This window comes from Gossypium hirsutum, chromosome A04, assembly GCF_007990345.1.
Source record: "Gossypium hirsutum isolate 1008001.06 chromosome A04, Gossypium_hirsutum_v2.1, whole genome shotgun sequence".
Taxonomy (NCBI): Eukaryota; Viridiplantae; Streptophyta; class Magnoliopsida; order Malvales; family Malvaceae; genus Gossypium; species Gossypium hirsutum.
The window spans coordinates 52,029,208-52,049,202 of NC_053427.1; the positions used below are offsets into that span (position 1 = coordinate 52,029,208).

At 34.5% G+C, this 19,995-nt stretch overlaps 1 protein-coding gene and 1 long non-coding RNA gene across 2 annotated transcripts; both read left to right on the forward strand.

The window, feature by feature from the left end:
- The first annotated feature begins 9,516 nt into the window (after positions 1-9,516).
- Positions 9,517-12,351, forward strand: LOC107948419 (50S ribosomal protein L9). The gene is made up of 5 exons (XM_016882959.2): positions 9,517-9,823; positions 9,923-10,057; positions 11,029-11,133; positions 11,669-11,773; positions 12,098-12,351. Exons 1-5 carry the CDS (start codon positions 9,677-9,679, stop codon positions 12,260-12,262), a joined length of 657 nt encoding a protein of 218 aa, XP_016738448.1. The 5' UTR covers positions 9,517-9,676; the 3' UTR covers positions 12,263-12,351.
- A 494-nt stretch (positions 12,352-12,845) lies between these two features.
- LOC121228135 (uncharacterized) lies at positions 12,846-19,785 on the forward strand. The gene is made up of 3 exons (XR_005925604.1): positions 12,846-14,289; positions 14,484-14,545; positions 19,600-19,785. It is a non-coding gene; the product is annotated as an uncharacterized lncRNA (long non-coding RNA).
- The last annotated feature ends 210 nt before the right edge of the window (positions 19,786-19,995 follow it).

The window sequence follows — 19,995 nt, forward strand, 5'->3', positions numbered from 1 at the left end:
GCTTTGTTTTATGAAAATCTATTGCTGTGAAATTTTATGACTCAGAATAATGCAATCACATACCATGAAATGACATTTCTCTCAATTCAAAACAAGGTTAGTTTCTTCATAATGACAAAAACTAGCTCTAGATTCTTCAAACAACCTTCGAAAGTGTGACACCCCTCACCCGCATTGAGAATAGGGTTACGAAGCATTACCAAACTTATAACATATTTAAACATACACTTCAAATATAAATAGTCAATTCATAAACATTTCGTTTACAACCACTCATTTTGTCCCTAATACGAGCCTATGAGGCTCAAAACATTCATTGGGAGTGGTTCAGGACTAAACCAATAACTTTGGAGACTTTAAGAACACTTAGAAAATTTTCTCTAAAATAGAGGACACACACCCGTATGGCCCGGCCGTGTGTCTCACATAGCCAACAGATATGCTCATGTCACAGGCCTTGTGGACATTCGAAACGGGATCACATGGCCGTGTCCCAGCCCATGTCTGACCCCGTTGAACTTTCTGACTTGGGTCACACGGCCAACACACACGCCCGTGTGCCCTAAAAATGGCCATACACGCCCGTGTACCGACCATGTGCTAGGCTGTGCCAAACATGTAGGGTATACTGAATTATGCCACATGGCCAAGTCACACGCTCGTGTCTGAGGTCGTGTGGAGTATGCTGACTTGATTTTAATTTCAACACTAGGGGGCACACGGCCATGTACATGACCGTGTGTCACACACGATTGAGACACACGCCTGTGTCTCTGCCCGTGTGGAAAAAATAGGCTATTTACCAAGCCATTTTTCCACCCTATCTTATGAAGACCTACATCAACCCAATTGGCACCAAAACATAGCACAATATGACATTTTAACCAACCAATTCAAGCTTAATTCATGCATAATCTATACCATCTTTCTCAATACACAGAAGACACAACATATACCATACCATTTAGACCAAAATCACATATACAATTTAATTAAATATACACTTCCAAATATGCATCATTTAGCCTAATTTCTCAAGTAAATCAATATCCACAAATCAACCATTTGATACTTATAATGCCTATTACCATTAAGCATCACACAACATCATTCAACACATTTCACAAGACATAGACATGTATATATAAACATGATTCAAACATACTAAAATAACCCAAAATGAGCCATCACTCATGGCTATATATACAAACCAAAACATATACATTTACAAGCTAATTCAAATAGCTAAATTTATTACCAACACATAACCAAAATGACCAAAGTCCCTATACATGCCATATAACCAAAACACAAGCTCAAAAGTACCAATTTGATAGTTGGATAGTGTGACGATTTCTCCTATGATCCCTGAGTCTGAGCTAGCTTTAAGTCACTATAAAACATGGAAAAATAAACAAAGTAAGCTTTATAGCTTAGTAAGCTCGTATGAAATAAACTCAATCTAAACATGAATATTCTAAATCATCAATTTGAACACATTAATATGTACTTCTTGTAACTAATAAACCTTTCACACTTTCAATCATAATCTTATATATAACTTCACAACTTCTTCGATTTAAGCTTATATGTTCATGTACATACTTGTACCATCTCGTATCAATCTCATACACAATCACATCTTTCATTTACCCGTTGAACCATTCAGAATACTATCGGATACTCGGGAAACTGCACCAAAGTGCCACTTATATAGTCGAAGCTATTTCAATCTCATATCACATATACTGCCCACACTAGAGCTATCAATAGGCCTGGTCACACAAGCCGTGGGTCAAGATGTAGCTACACAGTGCTGCTCACACAAGCTGTCAAGTAACCGCAACACACGCCGGTATACTCAGCCACTGGTAGGATGTACAGGACAAGTACCCAAATCCCATAATCACAATAATTCCTTAATGACTTGTCACTAGTATCCAAATCTACTACTAAGGTTCAACTAGAATTTCAAATGTCGAATTATCGTCGAATCATTGTCGAATTTGTTCGTACTCTCGTATTCACATTTTATGCAATATCAAAGAATTTAAAACATAATTTTAACAATGCTTATAACATACAAACTTACCTGGATTCAAAAAAAATGATGGAATGAACCGACTAATCCAATACTTTATTTTTCCCCGGATCAAGATCCGAGTTTTTCTTTTTCCTGATCTATATAATATCAAATTTAGCTTCTTTAATCATCGACGTATTCAATTTAGTCCAAAATTCACTTTAAAGCACATTTACACATTTGCCCCTAATATTCTACAATTTTTACCATTTAGTCTTTATTTCATAAAAACACGAATTAACGCAATTAAATTCTAACCAATGCTAGGAAAATTACATATAACTCCCTAACAGCCCATATTTTTCATTTATTTCACATTTTAACCTCACAATTTTCATATTTCACGATTTAATCCCAAATTTGCATTTTCACTAAAAATCACTTAACAAAACTTGTATAACTATCATCAAATATTCATAATCTATCATCAAACATCAAAACACATGCTTATTCATCAATGGCAACATTCAAAATCTTTGACAGTTTTGCAAAATCGTCCCTAGGCTAGCTAGACCTAGTTGCAATGATCACAAAAACATAGAAATCATTAAAAACGGATCAAAAATACATACCAATGCAAAGAAAATAGCTTGGCCAAACCCTAGCTGTGGCTTCCCTTGGTACTTTCGACTAAGAATCATCCAATGAAGAAGATGGACACATTTTGTTTAAGTTATTTCAATTTTAATTACTAAATTACTTAATTAACCTTACTATATAACATTAAATTTTCACCTAACCATGTCCATCATTGTCCACTCACACTAATCATAGATTAATTACAACATAAGGACTTCTAATGTATAATTCCTTAGCTATTAGACACTTTTAACTAATAGAACAGCACTTTTGCACTTAACGTGATTGAGTCTTTTTTATCAAATTGACTAGTCAAACGATAAAATTTCTAAACGAAATTTTTACACAATCATTCAATCATGTTGTAAACATTAAAATAATAATAAAATAAATATTTTGACCTTAGATTTGTGGTTCTAAAACCACTATTCTGATTTGACTAAAAACGGGCTGTTACAAAAAGTATTGCCAAGCACAAAGAAGTCATCCATGAAAACTTCTAAGAATTTCTCCACCATATCTAAAAATATTGCCATCATGTAGCACTGAAATGTTGTTGGGGCATTGCATAACCCAAATGGCATTCGTCTGAAAGGAAAGGTTCCATATGGACATGTGAAAGTGGTTTTTTCTTGATCAGTAGGAGCTATGGCAATCTGGTTATACCTTGAATAACCATCTAAGAAGCAATAGAAGGCTTTCCCTGCTAATCTATCTAACATTTGATCGATGACCGGCAAAGGGAAATGGTCCTTCTGAGTTGCTTTGTTAAGCTTACGATAGTCCATACATACTCTCCATCTCGTGACAGTACAAATTGGGATGAGTTCGTTGTTGTTATTGCTAACTACGGTGATACCTCCTTTCTTTGGTACACATGAATAGGGTTCATCCATGAACTATCTAAAATTGGGTATATTATTCCAGCATCAAGCCATTTAATAGTCTCATTTTTAACGACTTCCTTCATGATAGGGTTCAGTCTTCTTTGCTGCTCACTAGACTTGCTATGGCAATCCTTCAGTAGAATTTTACGCATGCAAATAGCAGGAATGATTCCCTTAATATTAGCAGTTGTCCACCCCAATGCCCTCTTAGATTTCTTCAAAACTTCTAATAACTACTTCTCGTGATCAAGTGTTAATTCTACAGATATGACTACTAGCAAAGTGTTATTGTCTCCCAAGTAAGCTTACTTTAACTGCAATGGCAACTGCTTTAACTCCAAAGTAGGAAGGTCCTTTATGAAATGTCTTGGAGGCTTGAAAGAATGATTTGACAAATCTAAAGATTCAAAACTCCTTCCTTGTCAACATTTAAATTGCTTGATCTCCATAAGTTCACAAAGTTCACCAATCATTTCTGGTTCAGTCAGCTCAAATGGATCTCCATCACTATTAGAGTTACTGTGACAAAAGTTTGCAAATTCTTTCTCTACTACTGTGTCGAGAAATCCAATAACGTGACATTCTTCATTTTCATCTACATACTTTATGGCATAAAAAACATTAAAGGTTATCTGCTGGTCGTTGACCCTCATTGTTAACTCACCTTTTTGCACATTAATTAGCGTTCTACTTGTTGCTAGAAACATTCTACCAAGAATAATTGGTACCTCTTTATCAATTCTTACTAGTACATCTTCAATCTTACCTTCTGGATGTGCATAGGAGCTATCTGCTAGCTGCAGTGTGACTATGGTGGGTCTTGCCTTTCTAATTCCTAGCTTCCTGAAAATAAACATAGGCATTAAATTTATACTTGCACCTAAATCACATAATGTCTTACTAACATAATGATTTCCAATTGAATAAAGAATAGTAAAACTCCCTTGGTTTTTCAACTTTGGAGGCAATTTGTTCATCAACATTGTTGTGTACCCTTCAGTGAGAGCAACAGTTTCAAATTCCCTTAATTGCCACTTCCTTGACAAGATATCCTTTATGAACTTAACATAATTTGGCATTTGCTCTAATGCTTCCACCAATGGTATGTTAATATGAAGTTTTTTTAGGACACCCAAAAAAATTTTCAATTGAAAATCTTGCTTAAACTTTGGGAATTGTTAAGGAAAATATGGTGGTGACCTTCTTTCAACTTGTTGCGGTTTCTTTGTCGTGGCATTCTTATTAGTAATACGAACTGATTTTACTTCAACATTTTCTTGTTTGACCTTATTAGTTGTAAACTACTTCACAAATGGTTTGGAATTCATTTCATGTGTAAAATCTGAGCTATCCTCTTAAATAGTAACATCATTAACAACTCTAGGTAACTGAGTTCCACTTCTGAGTGTAATGGCCTTGTACTTATCCTTCCCTTTAGATCTTGAATTTTTAATAACACTCAGAATGGTCTTTGCGATCTTAAACTTAATGCACTAGCAATCTGCCCTACTTGATTTTTCATAGCTCTTAATGATGCAGTTGGACTGTGTGCTACAACATCATTCTTGGCCATGTATTCCTTCAATAGAGCTTCCATCAATGAAGAAGATGATACTTAACTTTGTTGAACTTTTTGTCGTGGCATGAGTTGATTATATCCAAGTGATGCAAACATTACTAGAATCTCAATCCTTGATTACTCCAGCTAAAGTTGGGATATTGTTTCCACTCTGGATTATATGTATTGGAATATGGATTATTATTTTGATTGAAATTTCCCATGTAATATAAACAGGTACGGTTCGATGGGCATTCATCAAAAACATGTTCTTCCCAGTAGTAAACACATGTTAGCTCAGCTGCTTTTATTTCCTACACTGCAGTTGGCCTCTTCAATGTTTTAATCATATTAGCTAGGGATGATACACGAGTTGTTAATGAGGTGATTGCATTAACCTCCATTACTCCGCAACTCTTCTGCTTGTATCTACTCTTGTAGTTGGATATTGATAATCGTTGTTAGCTATCCTTTCTAGAATTTCATATGCCTCTTTGTATGATTTATCTAGCAAAATGTCATTGACAGATGCATTAACTACCATCTTTGTATGTGCATTTAATCCATTGTAAAACATTTCCATCTATGTTCAATTTGGAAACCATGCATCGGGTATTATCTAAGTAAGTCTTTGAATCTCTCCCAAGCTTCATACAACGTCTCATCCTCGGATTGCCAAAAAGATGAATATCATTTCATAACTAGACATTCATGTTTGGGGGGTTGTATTACAACAAAAACCTTTCACAAAGTTCATTCCAAGATGCCATCGTTCTTGACAACAAAACATTTAACCATGCATTGGCATGATCTCGCAATGAATAAGGAAATAACTTGAGTCTCGGGGCATCTTTAGGAACACCATATTGCCTGAATGAATCATAGACCTCCAAAAAGAGTCTTAAGTGTATCTTCAGTTCTTTAGTAGGTAATCCACTAAACTTTCCTACTGTTTGTAGCATTTTAAAAATTATTGGTTTCAACTCGAAATGCTGAGCTTGAATTTGTGGCCTGACAATCCCGAGATTCAAATTATCCAAGATAAGCACTACATGTCCTCTGATGGGTCTATCTCTATCACTTATCACACGAGGAATATCAACATCCCTACCATTCAGAGATCCTTGCCATCTCTCGCAATTCTTTTCTCCTTCTCCTCAAGGTCCTCTCAATTTCATGATCAAAATAATACTTTTAATTCTCAGGAATACCTTTACCCATAAACTAGCAACAGACCTAAAAAAGAAAAAAAATAACTCAATGAGCTAAAACTAACAAAATTAAATCAGTAATAACAAACCAAAGTTCACCAAATTACCGATCCCCTGGCAACAACGACAAAAACTTGTCGCGTGTGAAATGATATGCGAATATGCAAGTGTACATGTCGAATCAAGTAATAAAGTAGTAAGTAAGATCATCTCCATAGGGATCGGTTAAGATTAATTTGGTTAAGTTATCATTATGAACTATATAAATCAGGGTATGGCAAGAAAAACAAAATAACAAATTTGTAAAGGATAATCACGTATACAATATTAAAATCAAATAACTAACATAAAATGTTGTGGCAATTTAACGAGGCAAAGTTGAGAGGAAAAACACTATTGAATTGAAAGGTTGGTATTACATAGATTACATCCCTAAAACACATTAATGCCATGGCAAAGTTGTAACAATTTAGTAATTAGATTTTAGCTACAGTAGTCTGCTTCTTTCAAGAGTTAGACTTCAAGCTACCATTCTTAAGGCTTTGCATGTCTACAAGCTTTAAAAATGGTACCCAGTATTTTCTTTCCTACTCTGTATAGAGTGAAACTCTATGTCTAAAGTGCTACGAATATTCTTTCGAGTACTCACTTGTATCATTCAATCATAATCCAACTAATTTAGCCTTTTTCAGAATTAAATCAAGTTTGTGAACATACCATCCATGTAACACCCCAAACCCGGCCCGGATGTTATGGTCGGATCTGGCACTTCACATTGAAGTGTTTTAGCGAAAACCTTGTTTTCATTGAAAACCCTTCCTAAAAAAAATATGAAACCTTAATAAACTGATTAAACTCTCTTTTCAGTCACAAAAACTTGCCTATAACATAAGATTTTATGAAAACCTGTCATCTTAAAATCTAGTTGCGGAAACGTAGAAAACATACAATGATTTAGGAAATCTATGTTCAATTTCTCGTAATTACAATGCAGAAAAATAATGATCCAAATAATAACAAAATGGAAGCCTTATTACATTTCGGTCTCAAAAGTACTTAATAAAATAGAAACTTATATGCTTTTAAAAGAAAGACAAGTCCAAGTTGTCTTGGTAGCTAGCCACCCAGTGTCCCTCCAAACATCGAACCTTCTACTGAGCATCACCTGAAAATAAAATAAAAGAGGGGGTGAGTTTTCGTAAACTCAGTGTGTAGCACCCTCGACGAGTAACAATCATTCAATATTCACCATATACTGAACATGCAATGCAATGCAGTGCAATCCCATCCCAATAATCCATCCGCTACACACCAGTTCCGTCCCTCGATACACATCATGTGGGGATATAAATATCGACCCACCCAACCGATACACATCCATGGTAGCCCGGTTGCGGAACTACCTTCATTTATACATTGGACTTAAAAGCCATCGGTGCATCCATGATTGTCAAGTAACCATGAGATCCTCATATACTTCTTCTACTCCATATTTCCCAACCCATATGTAACCTAAGCAGAATATCATCCGTATGCAGCAAATATGCCTATCATATCCATAAAACCTACATTCAACACATAGAGGTATTTTGGTCATCTTCACCCTTACGGGCATTATGTGATTTTCGCATTATTACGGTTTTCACTTACCTTGGCCCATTAACAAATCCCGTGAGCTAAGATGAACGAATACTATGCACCAGGTAGGATTCCAGATAAGAGGAGGTGAGTCATTAAGACCGCTTAAGTACCAATCTCTCCCTAGATCCAATCCTAGACATGCATATACCCGTTGCCACACCTTAACCCTTTGACTTGTCCACGGTCGCAATATATTAATTAAGTCTTATTTGGATATCATATACTAGGCCCAAAACCCCTTACAAAGCCCAAACAATTTCACATACCTGTATCTAGCACATTAAGCCCAATCATATTCATATGACTCATTAGGCCCAAATCACCTGTATATGGCCTACTAGGCCCAAATCACATTTATATGGCCCGTTAGGCCCAGTCACATTCATAATCATGCTCACATACAAGTTCCTATCACATAGCATCAACATTCAGTTTTTGCCTATTATGGGCCCAACAGCCCATCAGACCTATTTAGCCCATTCCGACCCATATGGCCAAATCACAACCCAAGTCCACGGAATCGCCCGTGGGCCTCAGGCAACCTATCGGTCTCCCCCTTATGAGTTTTTGAGCACTCACAAGACTATGTAGCCAAACTTTCAGCTTTTCGGCATTTTGACTTTTCGGCATTTCGGCGTTTGCTGATACATAATGTGTGTGCAGTGTATGTACACACCTAGTAAGCAAGCATTCTGCGATTCCCTTAGTCCAAACCTACAAACGATATCACCCTTCCATTAATCACATGCTTAATCCATATCCTTACTAAAACCAAAACCTCACATTAACCTTACCTTACGCGATCAGCCCTTTCTTAAATCGCTAACCACGATCAACTCCTAGATCAAAACCGCAAACACCTAAAGAGAAACTTGGCAGAGACCTAAGATCCGAGATCTGATACTAATTCCACTAGATTTGGTCAAAGAGTATTCAGCACTTGGGAGATTCAGCTTTTTGACTTTCCAAACTTAGTATGGTGAATAAGGTTTATTTGGTACAGATTAAAGAAGAAGAGTAGAAGAAGAAATCAGCTAAGTGAAACAAAGAAAATTGTGGAGAGAAGAATAGAAATCGGCAAGAAGAAAAGAAAGAAAAATAAAAGGGTTTTCGACTTTTTGGATCATGAAAAGAAAAGGGTTATCGACTTTTGGGGAAAGGGGTTTCTGACAACAAGGTGAAGAAGAATTTCGGCAGTAGCCTGGCAACCCTGTATTCGGCCCCTATTTATAACCCTTACACTATGTTTGGTTGGGTGTATTGGATTAGCCAATACACCCCTAATCCGTGGGCCCCACTTAAGCCCCTCTTAAGCAGGTGTTTGGTTCAATGTATTGCCTAATACACCCCTAATACGTTACGCCCCTAATCCCCAAAATTCTCTGTTTTCTAATCCCTGGCTTCTCCTCAGTTTACATCCGTTTTATTTTTCACGCCCTAATTTGCCCTCTGTTTCCTGGGTCTGTCTCTCTTTATCTCTTTCATTGCTTGCTTCGCCTTCTGCCAGTAGCCCCAATTTCTTGTCGAGCATGCCATAGAGAAAGGCAAGAAGAGGCTTTTAGCTTTTTCAGTCCACTCGAAAAACCCTAAACCCATCTGAGTTTCCCACCTCGCCGTGCGATCCATTTTCCCGCTCGTCGAGTTTCCCACTCGCCGTTAGCCGGCGATCCATTTTCCCGCCCCTCCACCAAATCAGGTACTTGAAGTTAGGAAATTAATGGCTTATATCCAGTATGGAAGACATGCCCTTCGGCAAATTATCAAAGAAACGAATGTCCAGCAAAGCCATGATCGTTTGATGCAACCTCTGTTCTATGCTTGTCAAGAAATTAGATACAGAAAGTTGGATGTGATTCTTACGACGGTGAGTCATTTCGATCCAATAATCTTTTTCTTTTCTCAATTTTTTTTTGTTTCAGATTGCAAAATATCATTCACGTTTGCTTTTGCTTCCATTTTTTAGAGCATTGAGAAACTTGGCAAAGCTGGTGAGACTGTCAAAGTCGCTCCTGGTTATTTTCGCAATCATCTGATGCCGAAATTGCTTGCTGTTCCTAATATTGATAAGTTCGCTTATCTCATTAAGGAGCAGCGTAAGGTCGCTTTCTTCTCTCTTTTAGTTTGTGTTTGATGCTTGAAACATGTGTTCTTACAATGCTGTTTGTTTATAAAAAGAAGTTTTTCAGTTGATATTAATCATAATCGTATTGTTAATTTACAAACAAATATGCATCAATTTGTTTTCCCTTAAACACACACATCTGTATGCATTACCTAAGTGTCTCATAAACCTTTTGTCATGACACGTTCAAGGAAAAACAAGCTTGACATAAAGGTAGAACGTTTTCAGTTTGTTGCTCGGATTATGGGGTAAGCTATGTTGGCTGGACTTGGGAGTGGATTTGGATATGTGAATGTGACCGATATGAGTATATGTTGCTTTTAAGGTTTTTTTCTTGTATTTGGAGGAGTATATCTCTATACTATGTCTGTATATGTATCAGACAAAAATATATTACGGAAATGAATAGTCCATCTAACATAGGGGGTGAGTGCTAGATACAATTAAGTGTTCGACACAAGTATACTTGTTTTTTCTAAGTTTTTCTGTATATTTAGAAGATCATACACATATTTATATCCGAATGTGTCTGACACAGGTTTTTTAGGAAAATGAAGAGTCTGAGTAACAGTGTTTTCATATTGCTGTTGGTTTTTGGTTAGATTTTGCTTGTTATGATATAAGTAATGCCTTTTCTTAGACATGTATTATCTGCTATTTCAGCCTTAAGGAGGAAACATGTCTCCAACTGCAAGTATATTAAATCTTGCGTTCTCTCTCACTCTCTCACTCTTATTGAGGATTCATATGTTGCGTATGGATATTAGTTATTGATGAAGTAAAAATCCATTCCTTATTTCAGATGCACATTCTGCTTATGTAGTTTTGTCAAATTAAGTTACTGTTTTGAAAGTCTTTATTTGGTGGAGTCACTTCTGATATGTGGGATATTGTGCTTTTCATTTTCAGTTAAATGATAACTTACCAGTGGTATACTTCCTCATCAGATTTATCAACCGAAGGAAGAAGAGGTTCAAGTAGTTACAAAGAATGTGGAAGATAAGAGCAAAGTATATGAAAAGGCTGCATATCGTCTACTTAATGGCCGGCTGGTTAGTTCCCATCTATGAAGCCCTTAATTTCGTAAATGTTTTTTTTCTGGTTTAAATGTCTGATACTTTATCTGCCTTCCTCCCAACACATGGAAATACACAAAAAACAGCCTCTCAACAATGTTTGTATGTGGGTGTTTTTAAAGGGTTTGGGGAAACAAGGTCAAGGTGTGTGGGACTGAAACATTGGACCTGCCTCTTCTATGGTTAGGCTAACAATAGTGGAACTAGGCATATGTGGGATAACAATGGTGTCAAATTTTAAATTAAGACTTGTTTAAATTCTTTTTTGGTACAAGCAAAGCTTACATTACATTCTAAGTGGGAGGAGGATGGGGTTTCACAAGGTTCAAACCCTAGATAGCATGCCAACACTTGAACCCACATACAACAAGTTGCCACTAGACTAGTCATAATTGATTCAACTTGTTAGTGGTGAATCTTTTTCAAAAGTTTGTTGAAGCTTGAAAACAATAATTGTATTTATGTCAGGCTCTTTGTGGTACGAGTGTGTAACTTGTATTGCATTTTATAGGTATTGAGGAGATCTATCAATGTTGAAAAGTTTCGTGCCCAATCGACCAAAGATGACCCAATTGAATTGCGCTCACCTGTGACAAAAGATGAAATTGTTGCTGAGGTATGGCCATGATATTTATTGATAGTAATAGTTTCTCTCACGTCACTACAATAGACAATCTCCTTGTGTTATATGCTATGTTATTCGGACTCTTATTTTTCTGAAGTATTTATGTTCGACGCGTATTTAGATATGTACATGGTTATATCCTCCAAATATGTGAGTAAACTTGGAGCAAATTGAATAAACCCATGTCAAACACTCGCTTCAAGTCCAAGTGACATAGCTTAATCATAAAACGTTTAAGATGTGGACTTGAAATGTTATGATTTTGTTATTTCCATTTACGCACTCGATTAATCTCCTCCTTTTATTCCATTTCAGGTTGGAAGGCAGCTTTGCGTTCAAATTGATCCTGAAAATCTGCACCTTCCAACACCTTTGGAAACATTTGGACTGTTTGATGTGCAATTGCGGATGCCAAAATCCATACCGCTCCCAGAAGGAAGGTATAATTGGACGCTTAAAGTTAAAATCCAAGGTAAATAAACGGACAAGAGGAAATAGGAGGTTGACTGAAAAGAGCTTTCAAGCTTGAGGAACCGTCTTCTTTTCGAATTAGCTTGAGAATGGAATGACTAAAAAATAAATTTCATATAGATAGTAATGTGTATGTATATATAGATATTAATGTAAGAGCAAAAAACAAAACACAAACAATAAAAGAGGAAAAAAAAAGTGAAATCACAAAATGATTGCAAAACATTGCCATTTTAAGCTTTGTTTTAGTGGCGTTTTGACTAAAACGCCGCAGAAGAATAGCCTTTAGTGGCGTTTTTACAAAAAAAAATGCCACAAATATGTTTTAAGAGTCTTTAAAATGCTGCTGTTTTTATCTACTTTTTAGTGGCGTTATTACTAAAACGCTGCAAAAGGACATCCATTAGTGGAGTTTTCACAAAAAATGCCGCGAATATGTTTGCAAAATACTGCCGTTTTTGTCTGTCAATTAGTGGCATTTTTATTAAAACGCCGCAAATATCGATTATGAGTAGCCAAAACATTGTCGTTTTATCTGCGTTGGTGGCGCTTGTGATAAACCCACAAGGCTCAATTCAACTAACTTAAACAACGTAGTTTGTTTAACCCCGAATTTCCATAATTTTCCCCCAAATCAGATTACCCCGACTTCATTCCCCCAATTTTCCAATTTCTTTTCTCCCATTTTCCCCCAAAATCAAATTACCCCGATTTCATGTAGCTTTAGTTTCCCAATTTCCCAATTTGTTTTCTCCCATTTCCCCCAACGGCGTCTTCCCCAAATTATTTTCCATAATTTCCCAATCCCCAACTGATCAAAATCCCCAATTTTTGAAATTCGTTTTCTCTCCGTCGCATCCTCTTCTCTCTGTCACACCCTCTTCTCTCCACTGCTGTCGCTGGAATTTCGAGTGCTATAGGTATTTATGACTGACTTCCCCTTTCCTATTTTATTTTGTATGTTTTGGGTTTGGGTTTATGTGCGTTTTGTGCGTTTTGGGTTTATGTGCGTTTTGTGCATTTTGAATTTGTTTCAATTTTCTGCAATTCGAGTGTTGAAAAGTTTGTTACCCAAATATTCTTCCACTCATTTCTCCGAAAACTTTGTTACTACTTATATGGACCCTTATTTAGTTTCAGTCTCTTTGAAAATGGATAATGCATGCCATCTGTTGATGTTGTTTTTGATATAGCTGACTTTGTGTTTATATTGAATTTGATTTGAAAGGCACTTTATTTGATAAATTTTCCACTACCTTTTTTTTTTTGCATTTGTTTTGCTATCTCAATGTGGTATATTTTACATAATACCACCAAATTAGAGAATGCAATAGCTTGTCATTGTTCTCTTATATCAATCGGGAACTCCATATCCTTACAAAAATTAAGGTTAAGAGAAGTCAATTGCTTTACTCAGCTTTTACCCATGCTTGGCACAATGTTTTTTTTGTCCATTGAAATTCTCTAACCTCAACTTTTCCACATTGAAAAATAAATCACTAAATTTACTCAATGAGAATGAGAAATTATTAATTTTGAAGGTTCTAGATGTTAGCGCCTACAAATCATCATGTTGATCATTTTTAATTATATTGTATCTTTGAATACAAAATTTTCTTGGAAGCATAGATAAGTATAAACTCTCAATGATAATGTAATCAAACTTCAACTCCTGTAAGTTGACATTGTTTCACCTATGACATGTAGCTTTAGCAGTGATATCAATCTACATGAAAAAGTAGCACTAATTTGTAAGGATATGGAGTTCCCGATTGATATAGGAGAACAATGATAAGCTATTGCATTCTCTAATTTTATTTTGAATATATTAGAACAAATGGATATATAAAATATAAGTGAAAAAAATCTTTTAAAATCATGGAAGCTGAGAAGTTTGAAGCAATCTTTAGATGAAATTGTGATAAATCATAAAGTTAGTGGGATTCGAATTTGGCTGGAGGAATTCTTGCTCAGTTGGCAAATTTGGTAGCTTTCATACACTAAAGTAATACACAGAAAGGCTAGATAGCCCGAAGGTTAGTTAATCTTTTATTTTTATTTTTGTTTTTTAAATTACTATTATTGTTTATCCTTAGATTATTTTTTAATGGATCATGTTTTTAACTTATTTAATTCTTGAAAACACATTAATGGATCATGTTTTTAACTTATTTAATTCTTGTTTATCCTTAGATTATTTTCTAATTTCATGGCTATTCATTGTTTGCAGGTGTAATTTAATTTGTCATCCAATTTAATCAACTCTACCATCCAATTTACAATTTCTAACAGGTATGTATATTTAATTTGCTATATCTTAATTTGATGTCTCTCCATTGAAATCTGCCATGTATTCCATGAGCTAAGTACAAGCTGAGAAACAAGAAAAATGAAATAAAAAATATGATAAAAAATTTGGATATGTAAACTAAAATCATTTCTGTCTGCTTATGAATCAAAGAAGATACTATCCAAGCAATGGAGGTTAATATTGTTTACAGCTGCAGGGTAGAGACTTGTTATGATGTTGATGAACTGTTTGTCATTGTTTTCCTCTACAATACATAGATATAATAAGATCCAAATTTACAAGTCATAAAGTACAAAACTTTGGTTCATCAAAATTTATCATATATACCTTTCTTGGCCTTCAGATTAAAATCGATAGTTTCTAGAAATCACACACATGTTTGCACATGTACACCAACTTCCACTTCATTTGCCTCTCTTCGCCTGGGGATCTTTGCTACTAGTTCCAATGCCTATGTTCTTACTTACATTAATACTGTAAAAGGGATCATTTCTTCTCAATTTGCAACCTTTTAATAATATTATACCTCTCTACATGTATGCTTGCCACATGAATTTTTTCTACCCTATTTTTGTAATTTGTGATGTAATATTTCTATATTTCTATGATGATTTTTAATAAATTTATTTATTAGTATAATATGTCCCATCCCCTATACAATTATTCAATAAAATATTTTATATATTTTTATAATTAAATTTAAATTATTATTGAAATACTCTCGTCCATTTTATCATTTAAGTTAAAATTTTTATTCAAAATAAATCGTAGCTTTTAAGTTAAATACAAATGTTCACACAATACTTTAACATGTACTTAAGAAAAGATGACTTGAAAAATATAAATTAAATTAAGTGTGGACTATTGTACATCTATATTTTAACTGGACATGTGATTTTTCAAATAAAAGCGAAACACGTCTATATAAAGGCTATAGTACATGTCATGAATGATAGTGTTTGTCAATAATGCCATTACCATAATGCCATTATCATATTAAAACAAGGTTCAATCTTATTTTTAATAATTTAGATTAATTTATTTAAATATTATTTAATTAAAATAATTTTTTTCCATGTGATTTTCCACATCATCAAATTTTATTTTTATTATTTCTTTTTCATGGAACCAAGTTGACATTTCATATTATACGGCTTACAACTTTTTATACACAATTTTTTAAATTACATAATTTGGATTAATTTATTTAAATATTATTTAATTAAAATAATTTTTTAAGGGAAATAATATTTATCTTAATGTTAATTATATATCATATAATAACTTACATAAATATATATCATATCATAGTATAATACATGAATATATATCATATCATAACTTACATACCTTATATAAATGTATATCATAACATAACTTACATAACTTACAAAACTTACTTAACTTACATAATACATAAATATACACTTGAAAATCTCGCGACTTGCCTGAATTAGTTTACACCCATTAGATATTTTATACTTGATATGTATTATTTATTTTAGTAAACACAATTTATAGTCAACTTTAGACTTCAAGAACAACAAAATGGATAAGAGTTGGATGAATTTGTCAAGGGAAAGCAACGACTATCGAAATGGTGTACAAACTTTTCTAAATTTTGCATTTCAAAATGAAAGCCAAGAGAATATGATTCTTTTCCCATGTAAGAAGTGTGGCAACATCAATTGGCATTTTCGTGAAGTTGTCTACGAACATCTAATTGTTGATGGCTTTATTCGGGGGTATAAAAAATGAATTTTCCATGGAGGGTGTACATCTAGTAGAACATCTAATCCGACTTATCCTCATACTGCTTACCATTAGTATGTTAGACAAGATGACATGGAAGGTATGTTGCGGGATACATTTAATATGCACAGTCATGGTTTGCAACCGTTTGCACTTGACTTTATTGCATCCAATGATTGTAATATTGGTGGAAATGTCTTTACCGAAACGGGAAGAAGTGTACTTGATGAAGAGCCAAATGAAGAAGTGGCGAAGTTCTACAAGTTACTTAATGAAATGAACGAACAACTTTACGAGGGATCAAAATATTCAAAATTGTCCTTTTACATTAGCCTATTTCACTTAAAATGTTTGGGAGGGTGGACCGGAAACTCTTTTACAATGTTGTTAGAGTTTTTGAGAGATATGTTTCCGTTTGCAAAAATCCCTCAGTCCTGTCAAGATATGAAGAAACTAATAAAAGATTTAGGCCTTGGTACGAAAAAATTCATAGTTGCCCAAATCACTCCATGTTGTACTGGGGTGATTGGAAAAACCAAAATTCTTGTCATGTTTGCGGTAATCCTCGTTGGATGAATAGGAATATAGTAGATGTGAATATCGATGAAGGTGAGGCACAGTTAAGAAAGAAGCCAGTCAAGATTTTGCAATATTTTCCACTAATACCGAGGCTTCAAAGGCTTTCATGTCATCAAAGACAACTGAGTTTATGAGGTGGCATCATGATCAATGAACTGATGATGTATTATTAAGGCATCCTACGGATTCTTTAGCTTAAAAATCATTTGACACTAAATTTCCAAGCTTTACAAGCGATCCTCGAAATGTGAGGCTTGGGCTAGCAGCTGACGGATTTAATCCTTTTAGAATCATGAGTACTTCGTATAGTACATGGCCTGTTGTGCTTGTTCCTTACAATTTGTCTCCGTGGATTTGCATGAAACAATCTTCTTTTACCTTATCTATGATTATCCTTGGAGAGAAAGATCCTAGAAATGATATTGACATTTATATGTAGCCACTTATTGAAGAGTTGAAACAATTATAGGCGGGCGTTGAAATATATGATGTCTTCAAAAAGGAGAATTTTTATTTACGACAGCCTTGTTGTGAACTATTAATGATTTCTCAGCTTATGCCAATTTATCTGGTTCAAGTACCAAAGGACGTTATGCTTGTCCTTGTTGTGTGGCGCAAACATGTTCGAAGTGGTTATATAATGGGAAGAAGTTTTCTTATATGGGGCACCATCGGTGGTTAGATGGAAATCATATATTTAGATTTCAGAGGACACCATTTGATGGTACTAAAGAGTTCAGAGAAGCTCCTGAGTAGACCATTGGATTTAAAATCTTGTTCACGTTAAAAGATATCAATTTCAGTTATGGGAAGATGAATCAACAACACAATACACAAACAAAGAGAAGATTGAGGGATGAATTTGATTATGAATCTGATGAAGAGGATGATCCTAATAAGGCAGACTTGTGGAAAAAAAGAAGTATCTTTTTTTGAGTTGCCTTATTAGGAGCATCACATTTTACGACACAATCTTGATGTCATGCATATTGAGGAAAATGTTTGCGAGAACATCATTGGGACAATACTTGGTGCACTTGCTAATCCATCTCCCTGTGAAGCAATACTTGGTGGACCGGTTTTCTATCGATGGATGTATCCTATAGAAATGTGTTAATTTATTTGTAAAGTATTCATTCATTCACCTCTATACCTTTAGTTACAACTTTTGATAATGTTGTATATCGTGTTTAGGTTCCTATACAAATTGAAGTCTTATTGTCATAATAAGCATTATCCAAAAGGATCTATTGCTGAAGGTTACTTGGCAGAGGAGTGTATGACTTTCTGTTCTCGATATTTAGAAGATGTTGAAACAAGACTGAATAGACCAAGTAGAAATGTTGGGCTCACTGATCATAACTTGGCCGAAACTTATTTATTTCAAAGTTATGGAGAACCAATCGGTAAAGTTGAATTTGCAGAATTAGATGATAGATCTTGGGTACAAGCACATCCATATGTTCTTTTTCACCACGATTCAATTGAACCATTACACAAGTAAGTTATAGAATTTGATAAATATTCATCTTTTTAATTTGTTTGTCCTCTAACTAATTAAACCTCTTTTTAACATAGTGAGTACAAACAAATCTTGAGATCTTGTTCACGCTCCTGAAGATTACAACATCGAGAGATTAATAAGTTATTCACCAAATCTTTTCATGAATGGTTAAGCTAAACGGTATGCAATTGAAGCTTTCAATGACAAATAATAATGTATTCTCATAACATTTATAATTACTCAATTTACTTTCAATTCGATAGGTTTGGAGTGGGAAGGACGTCAATGACGAAGTTAAATGGCTTTCTCAAGGTCCAAATAGAGTAGTAAAAAGATATAGTGTCTTCCTCATCAATGGATTTAGATTTCATACAAAATACTGTGAGAGATTGAGGAGAACTCAAAATTGTGAAATTGTTGTTAATTCTTCATTTACAAGTTATGCTAGTGCTAGGGACAGAAATCCTATTGAGGGAAATGTGGAGTATTACGGACTTCTTATTGACATTATTGTGTTGGATTACTATGGCAAATGAAAAGTTGTCTTATTTCGATATGATTGGGCTGTTGTTAATACTGCTCGCGGAATTAGAAAAGATCAATTTGGTTTTACAATGGTGAATTTCTCTCGCTTGATTCACACTGGACAACAATTGATAGACAAGCCGTATGTATTTCTTCTCAAGTGAAACAAGTTTTTTATTCGAAAGATCCAACTGATGAGGGTTGGTACGTTGTACTCCAAAACACCCCTAGAGACTTGTTTGACATGGGCAATGAAAGTGGAGATGACATCGTTGAAAGATTAGAAACTTTTCCTTTTCCAGAACAAAACTTAAATGAAAATATCCCTAGTACTAGTACATAATTTCAATGGGTTCGCCAGGATGTGGATGAAGATGTTTACGAATTATGATGTAGTAAGATTTTATGACTTTTTAATTATATGTAATATTATAATTTAAATCGTAATAAACAATGCCTAGAAGAAGATTACGAGATCTAAGTATTGTTCAGAATACTCCAAATTCGGAAAAACAAATGGTGAACAACAGACTGCTATTGGATCTTCAAATGTTTCGGAAACACCTAACGAGCTTGTAGAAATTCAACGTAATGTTAAATTTAATTTACATACGTGTTGACTTTTATTATTAATTTCTTTTTCAAATTCTTATATTATAATATACCATTTTTCAGCTGAAAGCGGTGGGTCACGCAGAACTCGAGGACATACGCTACTAAAAGATTTATATGAGTTAAATCCTGTCGAGCATGTCAAAGTATCTAGAAACAATCTTGGTTAGCCTATTGGATCAGAAGCTCGACTTTTAACAGGATATTTGGGCATTATAGCATGAAATGCCAATATGTTGCCTATCAAATGCCTGATAGTGACAAAAATCAAGCTCTCGATAATATTAAGGTAACAAAACATTAATGTAATTTATAATACTTTGGTTTAAGTTTCATTTATATTTATTTTCTAAACTTGTGTTTTTTTAGGAGAGATTTTCTTTAGAGGTCTTGAATGCTTATATTAAGAAGGCATTGGGAAAAAATGGAGAGACCATAAAACCACTTTAAAAAAATTAT

Coding starts and splice junctions, on each gene's coding strand:
- LOC107948419 (XM_016882959.2), top strand. CDS start 9,677: ATGGCTTATATCCAGTATGGAAGACATGCCCTTCGGCAAATTATCAAA. Junction 9,824..9,922: donor TGGATGTGATTCTTACGACG/GTGAGTCATTTC, acceptor TCCATTTTTTAG/AGCATTGAGAAACTTGGCAA. Junction 11,774..12,097: donor AAGATGAAATTGTTGCTGAG/GTATGGCCATGA, acceptor ATTCCATTTCAG/GTTGGAAGGCAGCTTTGCGT.